Source organism: Littorina saxatilis, linkage group LG5, assembly GCF_037325665.1.
Source record: "Littorina saxatilis isolate snail1 linkage group LG5, US_GU_Lsax_2.0, whole genome shotgun sequence".
Taxonomy (NCBI): Eukaryota; Metazoa; Mollusca; class Gastropoda; order Littorinimorpha; family Littorinidae; genus Littorina; species Littorina saxatilis.
Window position 1 is genome coordinate 30,620,502 of NC_090249.1, and position 24,439 is coordinate 30,644,940.

At 41.6% G+C, this 24,439-nt stretch overlaps 1 protein-coding gene across 3 annotated transcripts in view; it reads left to right on the top strand.

Annotated features, from left to right (window-relative positions):
* LOC138966835 (peroxidasin-like) overlaps nt 1–24,439 on the top strand; it is a 56,372-nt gene that overhangs the window by 11,272 nt on the left and 20,661 nt on the right. Inside the window, exons 4-11 of one of the 3 annotated variants that reach the window (XM_070339189.1) lie at nt 12,359–12,430; nt 13,755–13,826; nt 14,490–14,653; nt 15,223–15,243; nt 19,236–19,353; nt 20,194–20,363; nt 20,711–20,980; nt 23,002–23,118. In XM_070339189.1, the coding sequence (XP_070195290.1) occupies nt 12,359–12,430; nt 13,755–13,826; nt 14,490–14,653; nt 15,223–15,243; nt 19,236–19,353; nt 20,194–20,363; nt 20,711–20,980; nt 23,002–23,118 (1,004 nt within the window). The remainder of the gene's footprint in view (nt 1–12,358; nt 12,431–13,754; nt 13,827–14,489; nt 14,654–15,222; nt 15,244–19,235; nt 19,354–20,193; nt 20,364–20,710; nt 20,981–23,001; nt 23,119–24,439) is intronic. The other 2 variants (XM_070339190.1, XM_070339191.1) reach the window with 2 other exon arrangements.

A 24,439-nucleotide genomic window follows, 5' to 3' on the forward strand; every position in this document is an offset into this window, starting at 1 on the left:
TTGTTGTGCACGTGGCCAATATTTTGTGTTGCATCTGCATCAGTTCTGGGGTGGATGTTCTCGCATCTTCCCGGAACACGGCCACGGACAAGGGTTAATTGTAGATTAATTCAGATTGTTGTTGCTATTGCCTGGTGATGGTCACAGAATCGGTGGTGAATTTGAGGGGTCAACACGCGACGAGAACAAAAACCAAAGTTATTGGGACAAAGGAGCGGTTTTGAGCGAGTTTTGTGTTCTGCGCTCGTGTTTGACTTACTTTGACTTATTCCTGTAGACTCCCTGTGCAGGGCCGGACCAAATGAGTTGTAAGGGGGGGGGGGGTTCCTCCTTTTTTGGGGGGGCAAATCAGCGAAGTGGCGAAGCCACAAGCGCGCGCCTGCAAAGCAGGCGCGCGAACTAGGGGGGTCCGGGGGCATGCACCCCGGAAAATTTTTGAAAAACGGTTAAAATCTGTGCAATCTGGTGCATTCTGGGCCTTGTTTTGAGGGTTAAGAGCAGCATTGTTTTGGTGCTAAAACTAGTAAAAAAACACACACTCAAAGCAAGGTACATGCTTTTTCCAGGGGTGGGGTTCCGGAACCCCTGGAACCCCCCCTGGGTCCGGCCCTGCTGTGGAGCATAGAGCCGCAACAACTCCTCGCCAACGCACCCGGTTCTGGGCAGCTCCTTAGCGCTCGTGTTTAGTAAAGAATTAAATCAGCTTGCTTGGTGGTACTGCCTTTTTTTGACAAATTTATGTTTTCGATTTGATATAATTTTCTAAAATGATAAAAACCTGGTCTTTTTTAGGTCCGTTAAACTGACTTGGGATTTTAAATCAGGGTTACTGACAGTCGCTTTATGAACTGACCTTTTTAAGTTTTTTTTGTTACTGTGTGTGTGTGTGTGTGTGTGGGGGGGGGGGGTATGTGTGTGTGTGTGTGTGTGTGTCTGTGTCTGTATGTATGTATGTATGTGTCTGTGTGTGTGTGTGTGTTCGCGCGTGTGTGTGTTGGGGGGGGGTGTATGTGTGTGTGTGTGTGTGTCTATGTCTGTGTGTCTGTGTGTTCGCGCGCGTGTGTGTTCGCGCGTGTGTGAAGTAATAGTAGTAGTACAAGGGGGATACAAAGAAAATGTTATAACGATCGAACCAGAGACATAATAATACCCCCAGATACGTACAAAGACACAGGGAGGCTACATTTACTGACTGACTCAGAGGTAGCTATGCCTACTAGCTCTCCTGGCAATTTGTCAGACGTTTTCTGGGTACGGCATCCAGTATCTCCACTAAAAGTCTGTCATGTGGCAAGAAATCTGACGATGGCTACCGTATGATTGGCACAACAAATTTGTGGCTTAATTTTTTTAGGAATGTAGAATGAGGAATATTGTTCAGTAGTGAAAAGTACTTAGTTTGAGAGCCGGAATGTGTTTCTAATGATCTTCGTAAGTTAAGTTTGGTTTTCGAGTTTTGTGTTTTAGCGTTGTTCTTTATGTTGGGGACATGATTTTCGTCAGATCCCTCGTTTATTTTTCTAATGTACCTATTGTAGCAGTGGGGGCAGAAAGACCGTGATGGTAATTATTGCAAAGACACGCTTTGGTGTGTGTGTGTGTGTGTGTGTGTGTGTGTGTGTGTGTGTGTGTGTGTATGTGTGTGTGTGTGTGTGAGAGAGAGAGAGAGATGAGAGAGAGAGAGAGAGAGAGAGGAAGAGAGAGAGAGAGAGAGAGAGAGAGAGAGAGAGAGAGAGAGAGAGAGAGAGAGAGAGAGAGAGAGAGAGAGAGAGAGAGAGAGAGAGAGAGCATTTTTGCCGAAGGTAGTCTGCCCCTGCAAAGACTCTTTGGGATTGTCTCTATTTTGTCTAACACCGTGTGTTTGTGTGTGTGTGTGTGTGTGTGTGTGTGTGTGTGTGTGTGTGTGTGTGTGTGTGTATGTGTGTGTGTGTGTGTGAGTGTATGTGTGTGTGTGTGCATGTGTGTATGTGTGTGTGCGTACGTGCGTGTTTGTATGTGTGTATGTGCATACATAAGTATGTGCGAAAGTGTGTTCAAGCCTGATGTCTGCGTACGTGACTCTGCCTCCAGCATCCGCTTGAAAACGCAATTCTGGCAGCGAAAACTGGTATGCAGCTCCAGCTTTTGGCAGCTCATAAAAATAGACTAGTTATGACAGCTATGCTTCAAATAATTCCCACCTTTCTGTCATATTCCGAGGGAGCAAAACAAAACTACTACATAAACAAATCTCCATCGTGAGAGCGATCAAGTACCCCCAAGTCTTTCCGAAATATAGAAGTGTCTCACTCTCTTGGGTAAGATTTTTTGAGCTGCAGCATCATGGAAAACAGCTGTGTGAAAGCGTACCTCCGAAATCAGCGGTCTTGCGGGAGTGGGAATGGGTGCTTTTTCCTTCCATACATTTTTGCCCCTTCTTTGTTTCCCTGCGTGTTTCCTGTGCGTTCCCATGCACTTCCATGCCCCAGCATTCATGCAGTGCTCAGACACAGGCGTTCGAAGCAATTAATGTAGAGGCAGTTTGTGGTTAATCAGGGCAGTTAGTGCATGGTTAATTAAGAGTAAGGCTTTTACTGTTGATTTTCGTTATGATGGGGATAGGCCCTATAGAGGTAGTTTGTGGTTAATTAGAGGTAGGTTTTTTTCTGTAGATTTTCGTTCTGATAGGGATAGATAGGCAGTGTGTGGTTAATTAGAAGTAGTTTTTTTCTGTTGATTTTCGTTCTGATAGGGATATATAGGCAGTGTGTGGTTAATTAGAAGTAGTTTTTCTGTGGATTTTCGTTCTGATAGGGATATACAGGCAGTGTGTGGTTAATTAGACGTCGGTTTTTATTCTGTGGATTTTCGTTCTGATGGAGATATATAGGCAGTGTGTGGTTAAATTAGAAGTCGGTTTTTTTCTGTGGATTTTCGTTCTGATGGGGAATATGTAGGCAGTTTGTGGTAAATCAAAGTTAGCCAGTGTAGATTTTCGTTCTGATAGGGTTATTGTCCACCAGTAAGAATTGCTTCTTTTCGCCAAAACACCGGTACAACGTTATGGAATAAGTCAAAGGAATGTGTTGCAATTCTTTTAAATTGAGGCACTTAAATTGTATGGCTTTTGTTTTAGTTGGTGGAGCAAAGAATTAATCTCAGACACCAGCTGCTTTTCAAGAGTTTTGTATAGGACAGTTGTTAGTTTACTTAGGAATCGTTATTTTCACTAGTTTAAAAGCTTTTCCTATCTGTTTGCCCTAAATACTCTGCAGACCTTTAAAGGCACACTCCTTCCCGTGAGAAGAGTTCGGCCAACTGTCTCAGATCTGGCTATATAGCTTTTACGTGGGACAAGACCAGCTCTAGGTGCTCTCTCTCTCTCTCTCTCTCTCTCTCTCTCTCTCTCTCTCTCTCTCTCTCTCGGTGCGCAGTAGCGAGTTTTTGGTTGAATTAATCTCATAAAAGCCACAAGTGGTTTTTCCAACAAATAGTTCATCAACAAAGTTCAACTTACAGAAGCAATTAGTCAGGGTATTGATTGTCGGTACGTGTCCAAGTGGAGGGATGGTCTTATCCCAAGTTGAAGCCTGGCCAACTGTGAGATGGAGAGCCAAACTGTTTTCACGAGAAGGAGTGTGCCTTTAAATTCTTATGTATCCAGCTGACTGCGTTTGGTCATCATTATTTTTCGGATACGGCTAGAGTATTTCCGTGGCTGTGTAGGTTTAGAAGGTCTTATCGTTTGTCATTTGTGAGAGAAAAAAATCCTACTTAAATTTTCACAAGATTTCGTTGACAGTTCTATACGTGACGGTAATCACCACCATTTGAATGCAATCTACATTGACGATAAGTGTATAGCCAAGTCCAACCGGGTGCATTTGGTCTACCTTGCGTTTGAGACCATGCAGAATATTTTATTGGTATTAGTTAACGTGGCAGGTATGTGACGTGAGTCTATAATGAGTCATAATATTGACAGGCATATATACGGTCCGACGTGTGACTTTCTTTCCGTGCGAACATAATCGAACTCCATGATTGAGAGGTAAACATTGTACGTGAGATGTATACCTTTACCAGTGATGTGACGTTGTGTGTGAGGGGTGAGTGACCCTTCCATTACACAGTTCAGGCTGAGACGTCACATGTGAACGTTCTCCCGGCAAAATGAAACCTATATCGGGACGTTGAGCTGATTGTCAATCACAGGAGAAGTGGTGCGATCGCAAATATCGGCAGAAATAGTTACGCCTGATTACATTGAATTGAAAGGAAGGTAATACCGAAGATTGTCCGTCGGCCGCGCATTCTCTGCTGTGCTCATGAATGCATGTATAATGCTTGACTCCACAAAATGTGTGTCCGGGATAGGATCGGTTAGTTGTTAGTTATTCATGTCCCTTCAATCTAAATGTGTCTGAATTCGGGACCATTTCAATTTGGTTTCCTTTTTCAGTCTACATGGTGGTCTCCGTGTTTGAAACTGTTTACATTTAGGTCTATAATTATCACAGTGGAGTGAAGAGGGTTCTATAAAGCTCGTCATTATCTTTTCACACTTGTTACGCACAGGACAGGAAAGTGTTACGCACATTTTATGGACCCGCCCTGTTTGAAGTCTCTGATGGTTGAACCAGTGTGGCACAGGAAATACGTAAGTAGTTACACAGGCTTTGGGTTTGTCAGGAGGAGAGAGACCTGTCCTTGTTATATACCTCAGCGATATCTTTAGATAGTGCCACAGGAAATACCACGGGGTGCTGCTATGCCTTGGAGGGTGAGAACATGGGGTACTGTTGGGTTTTTTCCGAGACTGAATGAGTTGATATTCTGCCACTAGGCTACGGAAGCCTGTTTGGGTGAAAAAATGGGACACTGTTGTTGTCTTTTTAGGCCCGGCCCCGCCTCCTAACGTACAGACAGACAGACAGACAGACAAACACAAACGGCACGTAGGCAAACACGCACGCACGCACGCACGCACGCACACTTGCACGTACACACACACAGACACACACACGGAAAGCGCGTGCACAAACACACACGCACACACGCCTCACCCCACCCTTTAAACCATTGCAAAAGCAAAGGTTGACGAAAACATCCGATCAGTTGTGCACCTGTGTCAGCAAAACGTGTGCAACTGCCTCTGACTCAGATTATGCATTTTCACTGAGTTTTTTCCCCGTTTTCTTTCGTATCTGTCTTTCTTTTGCTCTTGCCTAGCTGCACATGTATTCCCAAAACGTTACTCCTTCGCCCGCTCCCCTTATTCCATCCCGCTCCAAAATAATTAATAATGCTGGTGCTTTATGTTAAAGTTGATGGTGTATTGTTGGCTAGATTTGTTTTAGTCTTTTTTTGTATCAGTTTTCTTTTTGCTCTTTCCTAAGTTTGTTCACCGCAACTCAAAATATCATTATCCTAGTCTCCTGGAAACTTTCTCTCTCTCTCTCTCTCTCTCTCTCTCTCTCTCTCTCTCTCTCTCTCTCTCTCTCTCTCTCTCTCTCTCCCTCCCCCCCCCCACCCTACCCCCGGCCCTACCCCTGTAATATCGATGCCGGTATCATATGTATATATATGTATAATACCAAAGTCAAGGACAAGAAAAATCAAACAAAGAATTTCAGGTGGCAACCCAAATGTTCGACCTGTTGCCAGGCCTTCCTCAGGGGCGTGTGAATATAACGGATGGGTGAAGTTGATGCGATGTATAGGTGGCTAGAATTGTTTGACTCTGATCATAATTTATGTCTTTTCTTTTGTACCAGTCTCTCCTTTCTTCTTTCTCCTGTACATGTAACCCAAAACGTAACCCCCTCCCCCTCTTCCTCGCGCCCCAACAACACAACCCTCCCCCCCCCCCCCCCCTACTTTTTTGCTAGTGTTTACTGTAACACGTGGGTGAAATTGATGTGATGTGTTGGTGGCTAGATTTGTTTAACTCAGATCATTAAATTTGTTGTGTATTTGTGTGTATTTGTTTTCTTCTATCAATCTTCTTTTTCTTCTTTCCTTTGTACACGCACCCCAGAATTTAATCACCACTCTCCCTCACACCCCGGCCCCCTCTTTCTCCTTTTATTTTTTTTATTTTTTAAATTTTTTGATGGTTGGTTGGTTGGTTAGTGGGTTGGTTAGTGGGTTTGATGTTTTTTGTGGGTTTTTTTGGCACTATAACACGTGGGTACGTTTGAAGCAGTGTGTCGGGGGCTAGACGTGTTTGCCATATCCGCACGCCTGCTTGTGTCATCTGGAAGCCCTTCCCTCGCTGCATCCGCAATCTCAGAGCAGTTTCTGTCAAAATAAAATATATTGTTAACAAAAAATAAGGCAGAGAGAGAGAGAGAGAGAGAGAGAGAGAGAGAGAGAGAGAGAGAGAGAGAGAGAGAGAGAGAGAGAGAGAGACAGAGAGACAGAGAGAGAGAGAGAGAGAGAAGAGAGACAGAGACAGAGAGAGAGAATTGAATTGAATTGAACATTATTTTTCGAGGGTGACAGAATAAGCAATGTATGGCTTACACATGCTTTTATTCATCCGGCCCTCGCCCATTGAGGTGTAACACAATTACAAAAAGAAATAGAAGTTAAGTTAACTGCAATACAAATTACATAATTAACATGTCAAGCAACCAATACGACATTTCAAGATGCATTAACAATTGAAGAGAGAGAGAGAGAGAGAGAGAGAGAGAGAGAGAGAGAGAGAGAGAGAGAGAGAGAGAGAGAGAGAGAGAGAGAGAGAGAGAGAACGAACGAACGAACGAACGAACTTTATTACTCAAGGATGGAGATTTTAGGCTGACGCCTAGTCTTACAATCTGTCCCTGCTAAACTAAGACATAAAAATAGAGACAATAAAAGGACAATCATCAATCACAATCATACAGTATTACAAACTACAACATTACCTATACAAATACATAATGCATAACAGAACATTGAAAAGTACATGTATGTCAATAAAATACAAAGGAAAAGAAAAGTCGACTCGCACACACACGCGCGCCGTATGCCTGCAATCACGCTCGCACACAATCCAACACACACTCGCACACACCCCCTCCCCTCCACAAACACACACCCGCACACACACACACACACACACACACACACACAAGTACATGCACACGCACACACAACCTCATCATCATCATCATCATTATCTTCGAGAGAGAGAGAGAGAGAGAGAGAGAGAGAGAGAGAGAGAGAGAGAGAGAGAGAGACAGAGAGACAGAGAGAGACAGAGAGAGAGACAGACAGACAGACAGACAGACAGACAGACAGACAGACAGACAGACAGACAGACAGACAGACAGACAGACAGAGAGACAGAGAGAGAGAGCGACTTGTAAAGAGACTTGTAAAGACTACACATAACTTCCCCGACCACAACGTGTTTAAAATCACACAACTTGAAAGTTGAATTAATTAGCATTGGCGTGGGATAATTAGCATCAACAGCCTGAGTTCGTTTGCTTTATGGAAAGAATTAGCGTTTGGAACCTATTCCCTGCCACAAAGTAGGACAGTTGCGACTATAGCATCTTTGCACGCCAGTTTATGTCATCTGAAATTCCTTCTCCTCAGAGCAGTTTTGCAGTTTCTTTCTAACTAAACGGATATTGTAAGAAAAGTGAGGGAAAGAGAGACAGAGAGAGAGAGAGAGAGAGAGAGAGAGAGAGAGAGAGAGAGAGAGAGAGAGAGAGAGAGAGAGAGAGAACGAACGAACGAACGAACGAACGAACTTTATTACTCAAGGATGGAGATTTTAGGCTGACGCCTAGTCTTACAATCTGTCCCTGCTAAACTAAGACATAAAAATAGAGACAATAAAAGGACAATCATCAATCACAATCATACAGTATTACAAACTACAACATTACCTATACAAATACATAATGCATAACAGAACATTGAAAAGTACATGTATGTCAATAAAATACAAAGGAAAAGAAAAGTCGACTCGCACACACACGCGCGCCGTATGCCTGCAATCACGCTCGCACACAATCCAACACACACTCGCACACACCCCTCCCCTCCACTAACACACACCCGCACACACACACACACACACACACACACACACACACACAAGTACATACACACGCACACACAACCTCATCATCATCATCATCATTATCTGAGAGAGAGAGAGAGAGAGAGAGAGAGAGAGAGAGAGAGAGAGAGAGAGAGAGAGAGAGAGAGAGACAGACAGACAGACAGACAGACAGACAGACAGACAGACAGACAGACAGAGAGAGAGAGAGAGAGAGCGACTTGTAAAGAGACTTGTAAAGACTACACATAACTTCCACAACGTGTTTAAAATCACACAACTTGAAAGTTGAATTAATTAGCATTGGCGTGGGATAATCAGCATCAACAGCCTGAGTTCGTTTGCTTTATGGAAAGAATTAGCGCTTGGAACCTATTCCCTGCCACAAAGTAGGACAGTTGCGACTATAGCATCTGTGCACGCCAGTTTATGTCATCTGAAATTCCTTCTCATCAGAGCAGTTTTGCAGTTTCTTTCTAACTAAACGGATATTGTAAGAAAAGTGAGGGACAGAGAGACAGAGAGAGAGAGAGAGAGAGAGAGAGAGAGAGAGAGAGAGAGAGACACACAGAGAGAGAAAGAGAGAGCGAGATAGACACAGAGAGAGAGACAGAGAGAGAGAAATAGAGAGAGAGAGAGGTGGGGTGAGAGGTGGAGAGAGACAGAGAGTGACAGAGAGGGAGAGAGAGAGGGAGAGAGAAAGACAGATAGACAAATATACAGACAGACAGAGACAGAGAGAGAGACAGACACAGAGAGAGAGAGACAGACAGAGAGAGAGAGAGACAGACACAGAGAGAGACAGACAGACAGAGCGAGAGAGGCAGAGAGAGAGAGAGAGAGAGAGAGAGAGAGAGAGAGAGATAGAGAAAGAGACAGACAGACATAGAGAGAGGGATAGAGAGGTGGAGATGGAGAGAGCAAGAGACACAAAGAGAGAGAGACAGAGAGAGAGAGAGAGAGAGAGAGACAGGGAGAGAGAGACAGAGGGAGAGAGAGAGACGGATAGACAGACAGACAGATAGAGACAGACAGAGACAGACGGAGAGCGTCTCTCAAGAGAGAGAGAGGCAGAGAGAGAGAGAGAGAGAGAGAGAGAGAGAGAGAGAGAGAGAGAGAGAGAGAGAGAGAGAGAGAGAGAGAGAGAGAGATGATGATGATGATGATGGTGATGATGATGGAACTTTATTTTTCAAGGATAGAGGTTTAAGGCGACGCCTTTTCTTACAACCGGTCCTTACTTCTAATACAAATGTCTAATAAATGATAAACAAGTAAAGCAACATGACAAATAAACAAAGTAAACGAACGAACCAGCAAACAATCGACAAGTAAGCAAACAAGCAAATAAACATAAACAACAAAATGACAAAGTAAGCAACATACAAATCGAAAGCGAAACATGCAACATGTTAATTGAGTTTACACATGTAAAGTGATCGACGGTAAAATTCACACGATACCAACGTTTACACTAATGCTAATAATGATTATATGGTGTAAATGATGATGATTATATGGTGTAAATGATGATGATGATGATGATGATGATGATGATGATGATGATGATCAAGTGATGATGATGATGATCATCATCATAATGATGATGATGATGTTGATGATGATGATGGAAAATCGCAACATAAATTCCACATAATACATATAATAAAGAACATATTTGTGTAATTCATAAAGCACATGTTAAGACTAGTATAGCCATCTAGGTAGACATAAAATGATTATGCAGAGCTTGTTTAAAACTCTTTAGTTAGGTTATTGATCTTATTACAGACGGAATGGAGTTCCACACCATAGCGCCAAAGAAGGCTTGACTAGTTTTGAACAAATCAATCCTGGGTATTGGTGGTAGAAAATTGATAGACCCGTACCTTTCGGTGACTCTGTGAAATAGGTCCTGAATATAGATGGGCACTTCGCCATGATATACTTTATACATCATTACAGTCTTATTAAACTGTAACTGTTTAACTAGCGGCAGGTAGTTTAGATTCTTTAACTTCAAATCAGCTGATAATTGTGGACCATTTAAATGATTTTAGCTGCCCGATGATGTAGAGAGTTTAACTTTTTCATGTGAATATCAGAGACGCCATCCCAAAGAGTTGATGCGTAATTAATATGGGATAAGATGTGGGCATGATAAAATAGTTTTAAGTGTTGCGATACTGACATATTGCTTTAACTTTGATAGCAGAAACAAATTCTTGGATACTTTTTGACAAATATAATGTACATGAGATTGCCATTTTAATTCTTGATCGACTATCAGAGAGAGAGAGAGAGAGAGATATAGAAAGAGAGAGGGAGGGGAGAGAGACAGACAGACAGAGAGAGAGAGAGAGAGAGAGAGAGAGAGAGAGAGAGAGAGGCAGAGAGAGTGAGAGAGAGAGAGAGAGAGAGAGAGAGAGAGAGAGAGAGAGGGGGGGGGGGGCGTCATGAGGGAAAACCTAAATTGACTTTTCCCACCAACAACAATGGCAAATGGGGGCTCTAAAAGCTAGAAACCTGTCTACGGATACCACAGAGAAAAAGACCATATTATATCTGTGACGAGTACGTTGTTGAGATCAATTGATTTAAAAGTACATTTGGGGTAGATTTAAAAGTACATTTGGGGTATATTCTAGACTAGTGAACCATGGCCAATGTATCCCAAGTGATGAACAGTCCACGTCCTGTATATGTTTTGTCTCAGACTTGAAAAACAAACAAACATATCCCACGCAGAACTTTGCAAAAAACGGGATGTGTGGGGGTGTTAAGCAGAGCTGTGAACGTAAAAGCAAATGGGAAAATACAAAAGTCGTACGTGTGGTGCCAAAACCAGCAGGACGTGTAGGCTATGTGTCTGGATTCAGACATATGGTTATCAGTGATGATGTTGATGGAGGGATAGAAAACAGGATATGAAATAACGATTTTCACGTAGCTACACAGTCATGGAATGGAGGCGGGTTGGGGGAGGATTGTAGCGGGTAGAGACATTCATGAGCCCCCCCCCCCCCCCCTGCCATCTCAAAAAATAAAATAGATAAACGATATGCTTGTTTCTGATGGCTAGGCCAAAATTGGGTCATTAGGCCGGTTGCTTTTATTTCATGTTTTTATTCAAACTTGTTTTGTTGTGTTATTCGCATCGGCGCATTTGGCTTTTTATTGGCCGAAACTCGTGCGAGCTGTGCCCCTTAAATGTCGGAGAAAATTAGCTTTTTTTGTAAAGTCTGCAAAATTGGGTTTTTGATGTTGATGCTGTTTGAGACATGTTTGTGTGTTTTTCTCATGCTGATGACATTTTGAAACTGATCATGTGGTTTTTCATGTTGATGGTGTTTTAAACATGTTTTTGTTGTTTGTTCATATTATTGGAAAGTTGTAAATATGGAGCTGCTCTAGTTTCAGGAATGTTAATTGGTTAGACTCATGGATCAACACAGTTGGTTTTATATAGTACAAATAGGGCGGGGATGTAGTTCAGTCGGCAGCGCGCTGGATTTGTATCCAGTTGGCCGCTGTCAGCGTGAGTTCGTCCCCACGTTCGGCGAGAGATTTATTTTTCAGAGTCAACTTTGTGTGCAGACTCTCCTCGGTGTCCGAACACCCCCGTGTGTACACGCAAGCACAAGACCAAGTGCGCACGAAAAAGATCCTGTAATCCATGTCAGAGTTCGGTGGGTTATAGAAACACGAAAATACCCAGCATGCTTCCTCCGAAAGCGGCGTATGGCTGCCTAAATGGCGGGGTAAAAACGGTCATACACGTAAAAGCCGTGGGAGTTTCAGCCCATGAACGAACAAACAAACAAAATAGTACAAATAGTGTTTTTATTTGTGCAAAAGTAAACTCAAGAATATAAACCTTTTGTTAAAATGTGTATTATAACTTCAAAACAAAACACATACATGTATACTGTCTTGTCTAAAGAATACATCAGTCTACTCATATACCGTGAGATAGCTGTGAGAAAATGTCCGTTGTTCAGAGCCATTAGTTGGATTGTTAGATTATATTTCATTCCACAAATAGTACGGTTCAGATGCAACAATTAACTGAACTGTTTTGTGGGAGTAATTTATATTTAGCCAGAAAACCAGTGGTTTTGATAACCAGATTCTGCTTCATTGCACATTTTGTGTAATTACAGCAACAGTTTAGATTCTTTCACCCAGCCCTTGCTTTTTGCTTTGCATGAACTGATTTTCACCTGAGTTAAGAATGTTTTATTGCAGAGAATTGCGCTGCTTTTTGATCCTCAATTGCTGCAGTTTACCCCCTGTTCTTTTTAATTTCAGATATTTATACAAGAATAATCTAGTTTCTCTAGAAAGTGATGTTTTTGAAGCCCTGCCAAAGTTGGAACAGCTGTGAGTACTTCTTTGATAAGCTGGATAGAAGCACTTCGTTTTTTTTTTATTAGAGTGTTTGATTTTAATTAACTTCTGTTTTATAAATTCCTTTGTCAGAAAATATTTGTTATCTATTGGTTTTAATTGAATTTGTAGATAAAATATTATGTGTTTCACGCTGGTCTTGAATGAAATTAGCTAAGTGAGACTGGACAAAATGACATATATATATAGGCTTAAGATTATATTGTATTTTTTTAACAAGTTATTCTGACATGTTTATGTTTGGGTGCTGCTTGTTCGTCTGTTATTCTTAGTTTGTAAATTGTAGACCTTTAGCTTTAAATTTAGTGCAGATCATGGCACTTTCTTTGCTTTTGTCCCCTTTGACAGGCTTATTTTGTGTGGCACATAAAACCAGGGAAAATGTATTCTTGTGCTTATAAATCAAATTTTATAAGTTTTGCTCCTGTGTGTTGGACCATTTTGCGCTTGTCAAGATATCCAAGATATCCCGTTCAGAAAGCGCATCATAGATCTATATGTATTGATCAAGGACTACTACTACTACTACTACTACTACTACTACTTAGTAGTAGTCCTTGGTATTGGTGCATGCAGAAGCACATGTGCTCCACTTAGCATCAACGATGTTTTATTCGGGTTGCTAAATATGTCTTGAAGATCCCCGTTTGCGTATCTCTCACTTAACTATGTCTCCTACAAAGGGTTGGCAATCTAGTGGCTGCTCCGCCTGGCGTCTGGCATTATGGGGTTAGTGCTTGGACTGGTTGGTCCGGTGTCAGAATAATGTGACTGGGTGAGACATGAAGCCTGTGCTGTGACTTCTGTCTTGTGTGTGGCGCACGTCATATATATAAAGCAGCACCGCCCTGATATGGCCCTTCGTGGTCGGCTGGGCGTTTAAGCAAACAAACAAACAAACAATCCTACAAAGGGAAAATTTTGATAATGCCTAGCCATAATGACCTTACTATCTACATCCAACGAGAGAATGCATGTGAGAAAACATAAGGAAATAAATAAACGAAGTTTGTAATTACTGAATAGACATGTTTACATAAACAACTGATATGAAAGAGAGACATACAGTCACAAAAACCTTGATTCAGACATTCTGGAGCTCAAATAAGGGAGTTATATCTTCCCTGTGGTCTGCCTCCTTAAAGTTTCTGCTCAACAGTGAGTTTCTTTGTAAGGAAAGAAACTAAACAATTGCTGTCACTGTATATCACTTTATAGTGTGAAACACTTTTCCCTTGCACTATTTCCATCACTCAAATAGTAGATTTAATGGAAATGTTTGGCTGTGTTTTCACAGATTTCTACACAGCAATGTGATAAGCCGTCTGCCGAAGGGAGTCTTCTCACACACTCCACACCTCAGAAGATTGTAAGTGACAAACTTGGCTTCACTTGTTTACGTGTGGAAAATGTTGTTTGCGTCCCTGCAGGTGTCTGTGTTGATGTGCCTGATGATTTAGCTTGTTTCAGTGAAGCTAGCTGCGACAGGCTTAACCTGTGTTTGACTGAATATATCTGTCGGGAGTGCTTTGGCTCGATTTTTTTAAATTATACATGTATTATCATTTTTAGTATTTACATTTATTTCGTCCTTTCTCTTTTTTTACTTTTTGATGTATTGCCATGTATAATGACTAACTTTTTTTCAAAAGAAGGGTTGGGGCGCTGAATTCAAAAGTAAAACAAAATTGCTGTATGAGTAAAAGTGATCGAATACATGTTAAAGCCGAACATCCGTCACGGTCTCCTGGAGACCAAGTCTTGTTACAGTAAACGACCACAGAGCTAAATATAGCATAGCCAGCACGAGAAACTAGAGCTACATCTGCCGCACGCCGAAATTGGCTTTTAAATTAATTTTGCATGTCCTCTGTTGCAATGCATACTGCATCTTTGAGTAGTCATTCTGGAAAGATCGATTTATGAAAGTATTTGAATTGTTGATCCCTGAATTGGGGGTGGGATGGGAGTGGGGGTGGTGATGGGAGGACGCTAAAATTGAGTAATGAATTCGAAATTATTTGAATTTCAGACGCTTAGATTCCAACGCACTAGTGTGTGACTGTGACATGATGTGGTTGGCCGACATGTTGAAGGAGAAACATGGCTACACGCAGGCTGCTGCCACCTGCGAGTTTCCTCAGAATCTCCAGGGGAGATCACTCATGACCATCAACAAAGATGACTTCCGTTGTGGTATGAAGATTTTCCTGGTTTTTTTTTCCTTTTATGATTCAATTTTTAGTGCCTGTGCTGATGATTTTTTCTTTGCTTTATTTCTGTCGCTGCTGTGTTGCAGGGAGCTGAATAATAATTGATACTATAATATTAAGTCATGGTGCTTTTGCGATAGAACAGTTGATAAGACACCTCATTAAGCACATTCTTAATTATGAGAGAAATCTATCATGAGCAACCGATTTTAATATATATGCAAGGCTTCATTCGTTTCAGATTAGTAATTAGTATTGCTGTTTCAGATTAGTAATTAGTATTGCCTTGTATGGTCATGCCTTTTTATGGTCTGTAGCTTGCACATTTTTAAGCAGCTTTATATTTCTAGAGATTAAGTGAACATTATGTAAGCAAATCGTATTCCTTTTGCTATTAGTATTAGACGTACGCTTATTTAATTTTCTTGCTTTGCTTTTGTTAGAAAACCTGGCATGTTATTCCTGCTAGTTGGGTTTTTTTCCTTGTTTTTTTTTAAAATCTTGATTATATTGCATTTACTAATGATGTTTCTGCTTCATGTTCATTTCTAGCTGATTTCGAGATCGATCAAGGTATTAAATCTTTTCCAAAATACATTTTTTTTAATAATCAGAACTTTGTCTATTGTCCTACTCACTTTTGTGACTTGTGCTAAAGTTTATCCATATCTATGTATATTTTGTAATAAAGTGTATCTTAAGTCTTAATATAATCAAAACTATAACCAATCATTTTCTCTGTGTGTATGTGAGTAACCTACCAATTAAGTTATAACATAATTATGACTGTTAGTTTAGCAACACTCAAAGTGCACGTGAATGCTGCATTTCCAGTTCACTATGAATTGGTTCTCTGAAAAAAATGATCTGTCACGTACATGAATCAAATTCTATTTGCAATTAAAACTCATATTTTACTCATCCAGTAATATTATGAGTAACTAAGTGTATTAAACACTCAAATTACTTTTTGAAGCTAAACCAGTCAAACAGAAGTGAGTTTCATGCTAAATAGAGTGTTTCCGTATACAAACTGCTATGTGATCTCAAAGGTTTTGCAAGAGCATACCAGGAGACGACAGCATTCAGACCCTATCACAAACAGCTCTATGAATAACTTACAGGTCGCGTCTAACCGGAAGTAAAAGAATGTAGAGCTAAAAAATCGCTCAACTCAAGGCCGGTGTAATACGAAATTTTTACTCCACGAAAAATTTACTCCGGAGTAAATAATTCGTACGAAATTCTTACTCCGAGTACACTTTTCGTACGAGAAAAGAACTCCCCAAGGCACGAAAAAATTACTCCCTCCACGAAATTTTTACTCCCCATTTTTTTTACTTCCAGTAAAAATCTCGTACGCAAAAATGGGATGCGGGCGAAGGGATAATGACAATAAGTGATCTCGCGCACACGAATGTCGCGCTACCTTCCTTCCACCCCTTCCACCACCAAGACTAACAGGGGACAAGGGAGTAAAAATTTCGTACACCTGGCATGGGAAGTTAAATTGCTCGTGTTGGGGTGAAGTAATTTATTCGTTATTTATTCGTCAGGGGAGTAACATTTTTGTACGAAATGTTTTCTCGGAACTCACCTGTCTTGGGGAGTAATTTTCTCGTGCGATGGGGGAGTGCTTTTTTCGTAAAGGGAGTAACTTTTTCGTACGAAATGTTTACTCCGGAGTAAAAATCTCGTGGGAGTAATTTTCTCGTGTTACACCGGCAGAGAACTGTGCAGGGCTGCAGGCTGCTGTTGAAGGGGGACTAGTGTAGAACCCTATCACATATATGCAAAAATGTTAACATTTTCAATCGAAAAAGACAGAAGAGGACTTAGTGAACTAACAAATTAGATTGTCACAAATTATAAAGGAAGTAACCACGTTTGAATCACTGATATCACTAGTTGCATTGGGCGGGGATGTAGCTCAGTCGGTAGCGCGCTGGATTTGAATCCAGTTGGCCGCTGTCAGCGTGAGTTCGTCCCCACGTTCGGCGAGAGATTTATTTCTCAGAGTCAACTTTGTGTGCAGACTCTCCTCGGTGTCCGAACACCCCCGTGTGTACACGCACGCACAAGACCAAGTGCGCAACAAAAAAGATCCTGTAATCCATGTCAGAGTTCGGTGGGTTATAGAAACACGAAAGTACCCAGCATGCTTCCTCCGAAAGCGGCGTATGGCTGCCTAAATGGCGGGGTAAAAACGGTCATACACGTAAAAGCCGTGGGAGTTTCAGCCCATGAACGAACAAACAAACAAACAAACAAACAAACAAACAAACAAACTAGTTGCATGCTTCCATGCATGCTCGCTTTGTTGGTGATTTTAACCAATTGTGTGGCATTTTGTAAGTTTTGTTTACTGGTAGTGGTACTTGTATTTGTTCTCAAATATGCTTGTGTAAGATGTTTTGATAGAGATATGCTGTCCCTGTAATGAGCGTCATTCACAGGTTTTGTTAGTCTTCTGTTATTTTCAACCATGGGTTGTTATTTGTTTGTTTGTTTGTTTGTTTTATTATTTGTCTGTTTGCTTGTTTGCTCATACATTCATTCATTGATTCATTTGTTGATTCATATTTATGAAATATAAAATTTGCGTGAATGCATATTGTTTTTGATAAAAAATGTAACACTTTCGTGAAAACTGTGTACAAATAATCAAACCACTGACCTTAACTTCTAGTCTGAACTGTATGACTCTGTACGGGTATTTCAGTTATAATAGAATTGTTTTGGTCACGTTTCCGTTCTCTTAATCATCTTCCTATTAGCTTCTTCTTTCCCCTTGCTAATCTGAAGACAAAACATACTTCAACCAATCTGCAAATTAAGCAATTAATCTGTCTGAGCAAGATCGATGTGTTTATATTTGTCAATATCTGTGTAACAAGAACGTATGCATGGCCTTGTTGACTGAACAGATATTATCTTCTCTTTCCCAATGCTTTTCTTTTATGAGGATACAAATTGTGTAAGTTGTTTTTCTTGTGCTTTTGAACTTTCTGGTGTCTTGATCAGTTAAAGGCACAGTAAGCCTCCCGTAAACCATCACAAAGCTCCCCGAGCGTCTACATACAGTACAAGCATACTTCCATTTAAACGCTCACCGAACGGGAACATCCTGGCTGCTTTCTGTCGAGCGTGAGAAATTTTCAAAGAATTTATTTTCGTGGACTTGGCCCTTACAACAATGGCGCCTCGTTTTGGAGCTGGACGGCTGTGATGAATATCCCGGAAATCACGCCCGGACAGTAAGCCTCCCGTAAACCATCACAGATACTGTCAGGCTTTTACACACAGTACAAACACCCTTCCATTTGAACGCTCACCAAACGGGAACATCCAAGGTGCCCTACGTAAAGAGCGAGCAAATTTTAAAGAATTAATTTTGCAGATTGTCTCGAACACTTTTTGGACCCATCCTGAACTCAGGTCAAAAATGAGTTACTTCCCTTAAACTGGCGATAGCCGTGGATCGATGATTATCAAAATGTTTTTGGACCGTGGTGCGTTTTTGCGCTAGACCTAACTTTTAAAATCTAAATAATAAATTGACAGCTTGTTACACAAACATTCTTTAATCATAAAAGAATTCTTTTTTCATCAAGACAAGATCAGTGCAATTCGAAGTTGTGAAAGTTTGAAAAAAGAAAAGCCCGGCAGCAGGGTCACGCAAGGGTCGTAGCAGACGACGCCGGGTTTACGCGGCATATCGCCGTTCCTCTCAACAGTGAAAAGCCATCGCTAGAGTTCTTGTGAACCACAGCCGTTTGTTTCGTGCATAAAAACGTGCTATTGTAGATAAGCTCACATTGAGTCGCATTCAAATGACTAACTGACGACTACATTGTGAAAAAGGGAAACTGGATCACACGGGTTCACGATGGCTCAGGGGTAAGATAAACCAAGCAAAAATAAATTCTTTGAAAATTGTTCGCTCTTTACGGAGGGCACCTAGGATGTTCTCAATCGGTGAGTGTTTAAATGAAAGGGTGTTTGTACTGTGTGTAAAAGCCTGACCGTATCTGTGATGGTTTACGGGAGGCTTACTGTGCCTTTAAATAAAAATAATATCCAGCTGATGGACCAAATATGTATGAGAAAGATAAAGTATCATCCTAACCTTGAAACGACACAATATTGATCATTTAATTTATCTTGAAGTAATGTCCTTCTGTGGGCATTTTTTATATTATAATTTTTTTTTTAATTGTGAATTGGTGTTTAAATAGTACACTGCAAATGCAAGCTAAACATATTCTTTTTGAAGTAAATATTGAATATCTTTTGAATCCTACTTGTTCAATATTATTGTTCTGAAAATGTACGTCCTTTGGAAAACATCTACAGGTGTCTATTCAACAGCACCACAACAGTTTAACAACTAACTGATAATTTCTTGTTCAACCCATTTGCTTTTATGATAAGCAAATTGTTTGCAGAATAGTGTTAAACAAGCTGACATTTGCTTGTAAAATGGTACACATATGTTTATACAGCCATGTTGCCTCAATAAAACGGGAGATATCATTTAAACTGTTGTGGATGTAATCCAACAGAAAAGCCCACGATCATCATGGAACCAAGAGATGTTGATGTGACATTCGGCAACACTGTCTACTTCACCTGCCGAGCTGAGGGAAAGCCTGTTCCAGAGATTCTCTGGATGCACAACAAGTATATTTGTTTTTGACTCAAACCTGAGCAACCCGGACAGTTTTTGTTATGAGCAGTGTGGCAGGCCGGACGGCTGTCCGTAGACAAAATAATTAACTGAATACTGACACTGGTTTTTTCTCGGATATTATTAAAGCTGAGAGCTTTCAGACTTTGCACACTTCTAGGGTACATAATGATTGTAACCTCCAGACATGACCCAAGTCTGGTTGATCCTTGTCAAATGTCAAGGTCACAGCAAGGACAAGTTCGGTTAGAAACAATGAAGATTATCACTTTTTTAAACAGTCTGAAGACAGAACTTTGAACCGCGACTCTCATACTCGCATGGTTTGGTGACCTTTAGACATGACCCAAATCTGATTGACTCCCAGGTCAAATTCAAAGGTCACATTGGGGTCAAGTTTGGGTCACTCATTAGCAGCATGTGCAGCTAGATTGTCATTTCCTAGAATTTGTATGCAGCTATAGAGCAGCAGACATTTTGTTTCCAAATTCATATTACTTACGATGAAGGTGGGTCATGTGAGCTTTTGCTCTTCCTTGCTTTTTATTTGTTGCTTTAACATTCTTACTGTTCACTGTAGACTAACAGAATCTTTTAGGAGAAATGACTTGGGTATACACTTAAACATTTATTTTCAAATATTGTTTTTAAAGTTAAAGACTTGAGATGTTGAGATTTGTATTTCTGTTATACTGCCCAAGTAGAATGGTGTTGGTATAATCTGACAGCTACTTTCAGACCAATTTCACATCAAAGACATATCAAGTTCTATGAAAAGCCGGGAACATTTTTTCACTTACACATGCTTCACTTTCTGTTTCATGTCATTTCAGCAATGTGTTGGAGATTTCTGATGAGGAACGCTTCAGTCTGCTCCATGATGGCACATTGATGATCGAGGATGCTCAGGATGACGATCGTGGAGTGTACGAATGTATCGCTCGCAACACTGCTGGAGAAACTCACTCCAACCAGGTGGAACTGCGATACTTTGGGGAACGAGGTAAATTATAATAATAATACAGTGGAATCCAGCTTATAACGAAGCCGGGTATAAAGAAATCCCTCTTTTAACAAACTGCCATTGATTTCCCGGCAGACAGCCTTCTATTTCTTACTTGTTACTTTCCGGCTACATCGAACCTTTTGAACTCATTTGCATAACGAACCCCTCTTTTAACAAACACGTTTTCATCGCCCCAGATCCGTTTTGTCTCTAAAAGTCACAAGGCTACAACGAACTGATGTCAATAATTGTCTCCAAAGACAAAAATTCACAAAAATACACAAACAGCCAGGTTTGGGTCAGTGTGTTCCATCACTACATCTTTTACCTGTCTGGCATTTCAGTGGCTCCCACCTTCACTCGCCGCCCCCAAGACCTCACTGCTGTTGAGAGCCAGTCAGTTCAGTTCGTCTGCCGTGCGACGGGTCATCCGCGACCGACCTTCAGCTGGACCAAGAATCTGGCACAGATTGGGCTCGACCCACGCTTGGTGGACCATGGAGACGGAACCCTGTCGATCACCAACGTACAGGCCGATGATCGAGGGGACTACCAGTGCTATGCGTCAAATGCAGTCCAGACCATCTCTGCCACTGCAAGGCTGGCTGTACGAAGTGAGTCTTGTGGACCTAATGCACTGTTAAATCCAACACAACACAGGGACTATCATGGCCAAATAGATATTTATTCAAGTTTGAATAAATATATAACATCATACATGAAACACACACATTCAGTCGACCATTAGGCCCAAAAAAAAAATAGGTGTGGTTACGGTAACATAGCCCAAAAAAATAGGGTAGGAAGGTAGGCAATCACTTTTTTTTTGGTTACTTTTTTTTCTAATAATGTGTACAAATTAAACCTACTTGACAGGGAAATAAGTGTGCGACTCGGGCGCTTTCGCTTTCATTGCGTTTTCTGCACTCGTTTTCTTGTTTTTTTTTGGTTTTTTTGGACAAATGTAATAAAAAGTTATAGGGTCGGCCCCTAAAAATAGGGTAGGTCGGGTTACCGTAACCACACCTATTTTTTTTTTAGGCCTTAGAGACAACACTCACTCTCACACTTTCACATTAAAATAATACTTAGAACTAAAACATGACAAGATGTTTAAGTATAATGTAACCGTGTGCCGAAACACTACGATCACCTCGGGAAGCGAAGTGCAATCAAACAGGTTTGAAAATGTTAGGGCTAATTTCTTAGCCCTATAAAAACTGTTATGCAAACCCGAAGGTTTCCATGAACATACAGACAATCGGAAACTACCACACCCTATCACAAACAGATTTCCACAAACCACGGGTGTTGACTTTAAAGGCCAACAACTCGGGTGCAGAGTCTGCTGTGAAAGGAGCGGTAGCCTCCCCTGTCACAATCGCCCCCGTTTGAAATGAACTTCGTCCCGAAGTTCCGAACCGGGAGACCACTGTCCATCCCAAGTTCGCAGAATGGGAACAGCACGAACATGTTCAGTGGTCATATTATGCCATTACCTGAACATATCATGCCGAGTCCCATCCCTGCTCGCAAGCGCCAGATGTAACCGTGTGCCGAAACACTACGATCACCTCGGGAAGCGAAGTGCAATCAAACAGGTTTGAAAATGTTAGGGCTAATTTCTTAGCCCTATAAAAACTGTTATGCAAACCCGAAGGTTTCCATGAACATACAGACAATCGGAAACTACCACACCCTATCACAAACAGATTTCCACAAACCACGGGTGTTGACTTTAAAGGCCAACAACTCGGGTGCAGAGTCTGCTGTGAAAGGAGCGGTAGCCTCCCCTGTCACAATAAAAAAAAGTTTACGTCCGCAGGCACTGTCCAACCCGTTAGTCATCGATTTATCTGTAATGCTAAGAAGGGAATGGGGGAGTGGGGTGGGACGTGACATAATGATGAAGAGAAGGACAGATGATGGTGCTTGTGTTTAAATAATATTGCGCTAAGCTCATAGTGACATTTTCCATGGAAAGATTGAATAATTGTGTAAGTATGTACTTTGGAGGACGGTACCTTGTGAGGATCGAGATCTGACAGCTGACTTCCATCTCAGCTTTGAAATATGTCTAGTTATCTGAAGATAGAATATGAAGGTTTCAATTTGCAGAATATTGACAGCACGTACGTACTTTCAGTGTTGTCTCAGTCTTCGGTCATTGAAGCTTTTTTTTTTATCTGACGCATTATTGGTGTGACCCTTGCCCAGTCACAACCGCTCAATGTTTTTTTACATATCCGAGCTACATGTAGGTAATCTGACCATCAATTTCCTACCTTAAGCAGACAAATAAGCCAGGACACTTGGACGTATACGAATTTTTGATCAGGTCCAACTGACCTTTTGTCCCATGAGGCTCAGGGAACAATTACACTGCACTTTTCACCCTTACAAATAAGAAAAGTTGCAGTGAGGTCCCTGCGATGCCTTCGCGACCTCTCTGAAATCTAAACATATAGTGGCAGCAGGTAACAGGTAGTCGCGAGCATCGCAGTTTAGAAAAAAAATATTCCATATTAAATCTAGCGCAATTCAGAAAAGTTGAAAGAAAGAGATTGCCTTCATTTTTTCTCACTCCAGGTACATTCAGAGTAGCTGTATGATCAGTTCATGAAATATTGTCCAGGTCGTCCAGTGATCAGCCTGCCCCCTGCCGACACCAGTGCAGTGGAAGGCCACCCTGTCAACTTTACCTGCGGTGCTAGCGGGGATCCAGAACCCACAGTCACCTGGATGAGAGGAAGTAAGTGTGGCATGCATTTCTGACTTGTGTGACCGGCCCCCGTAGCGCAGTGGTTAGCGCATCGGGCTGCGGGCCGGGAGGTCGTGGGTTCGAATCCCATCAGGGTCATGTGGGTTTTTCGGGCTACGGTCGGCTCCTACCCAGAGTGGAAGTGCTATGGTTCCTATGGGAAGGCTGGGATCACACAGCCGAGTGTCATTCACTTTTCGAATGCGACTTTGAGGGTGCTCAGGTTCTGTATATATACCTGACCAACACCGCAGGTGCGGCAGTTCTCGGGCCTGGTTGACGCCAGGATATATTATGACAGTAAGCGTAGAGTGCTGCCCTGTTACGTAGTCTCAAACCAAAATTGGAAATCCAAAGCATCTTTATAATTATCCTCATATCTCATTAATCATTCAAAATATAAATTGTCCTTGCTCTTGTGGCCCTTCATTCCCGGAGCTCTCATGGTGACCTTGGTCTCAGTGTTCCTGTTCGATCCTTCCCTGAATAGTAGTTCTGCTGTCAGTCTTCAACGTGTGACGTTCTGGGGGGTCGACGGAGGGACGTGGTGGCGGTCTGCTCTCTGGAGGGGACGCTCACTCAGTCTGGCTTCGCGACTTAAAGTCAATGTCGTTTGTAGGGGGCATAGTAGGTAGTGGGCTGCGTCCGTTAGCTCGGGACAGACCCACTACTGAACACCGTCGAAGTGACTCAGCAGAAGTGCAGTGTCATCTTCCGATGGTAGCTTACCGCAGCGACCCGACATCCCCCCCTGGAGCGTCTGTAAAATCGACAAGGCTCGCAGCGGAACGAAATTCAGAGGTGGTTGGAGCAGCGAGTGCAGGGACGGGGCGGTGTGAGAGCACAACGGGACAAAGGAACAGGTGTAAAGAAAAAAAAGAAAAAAAAAGAAAAAAAAAGAAAAAATCTGATTTGTGTGTGTTTTGTTGTTTTTGTTGTTGTTGTTTGTTTCTTATGTTGTCTTGTTGTTGTTGTTGTTTGATTGTGGTTTTAGGAGGGGGTATTGCGGTGACATATGCTTTTGTTTGCCAAAATGTTAATTTATCCAAGAAAAGTTTTCAAAAGTGTTTGTGTGTTAAATCTGTCTTTGTTCTGCCAATATTTTACAGCCGAGTTCAGCTGTAAATGAATAATGAATAAAAATGTCATATGACAAAGACAGTTAAATTCAGGGGGAAAAAATCCACTGTGACCTGTGCTACAATGCATTTCTGATTTATTGACATTACCCGCAATTACGAGCTAGTCGTGTGACAGAGAGTTTTCTTGCACACGAGACTGTAGATGTTTCACGACGGCTTTAGCCGGAGTG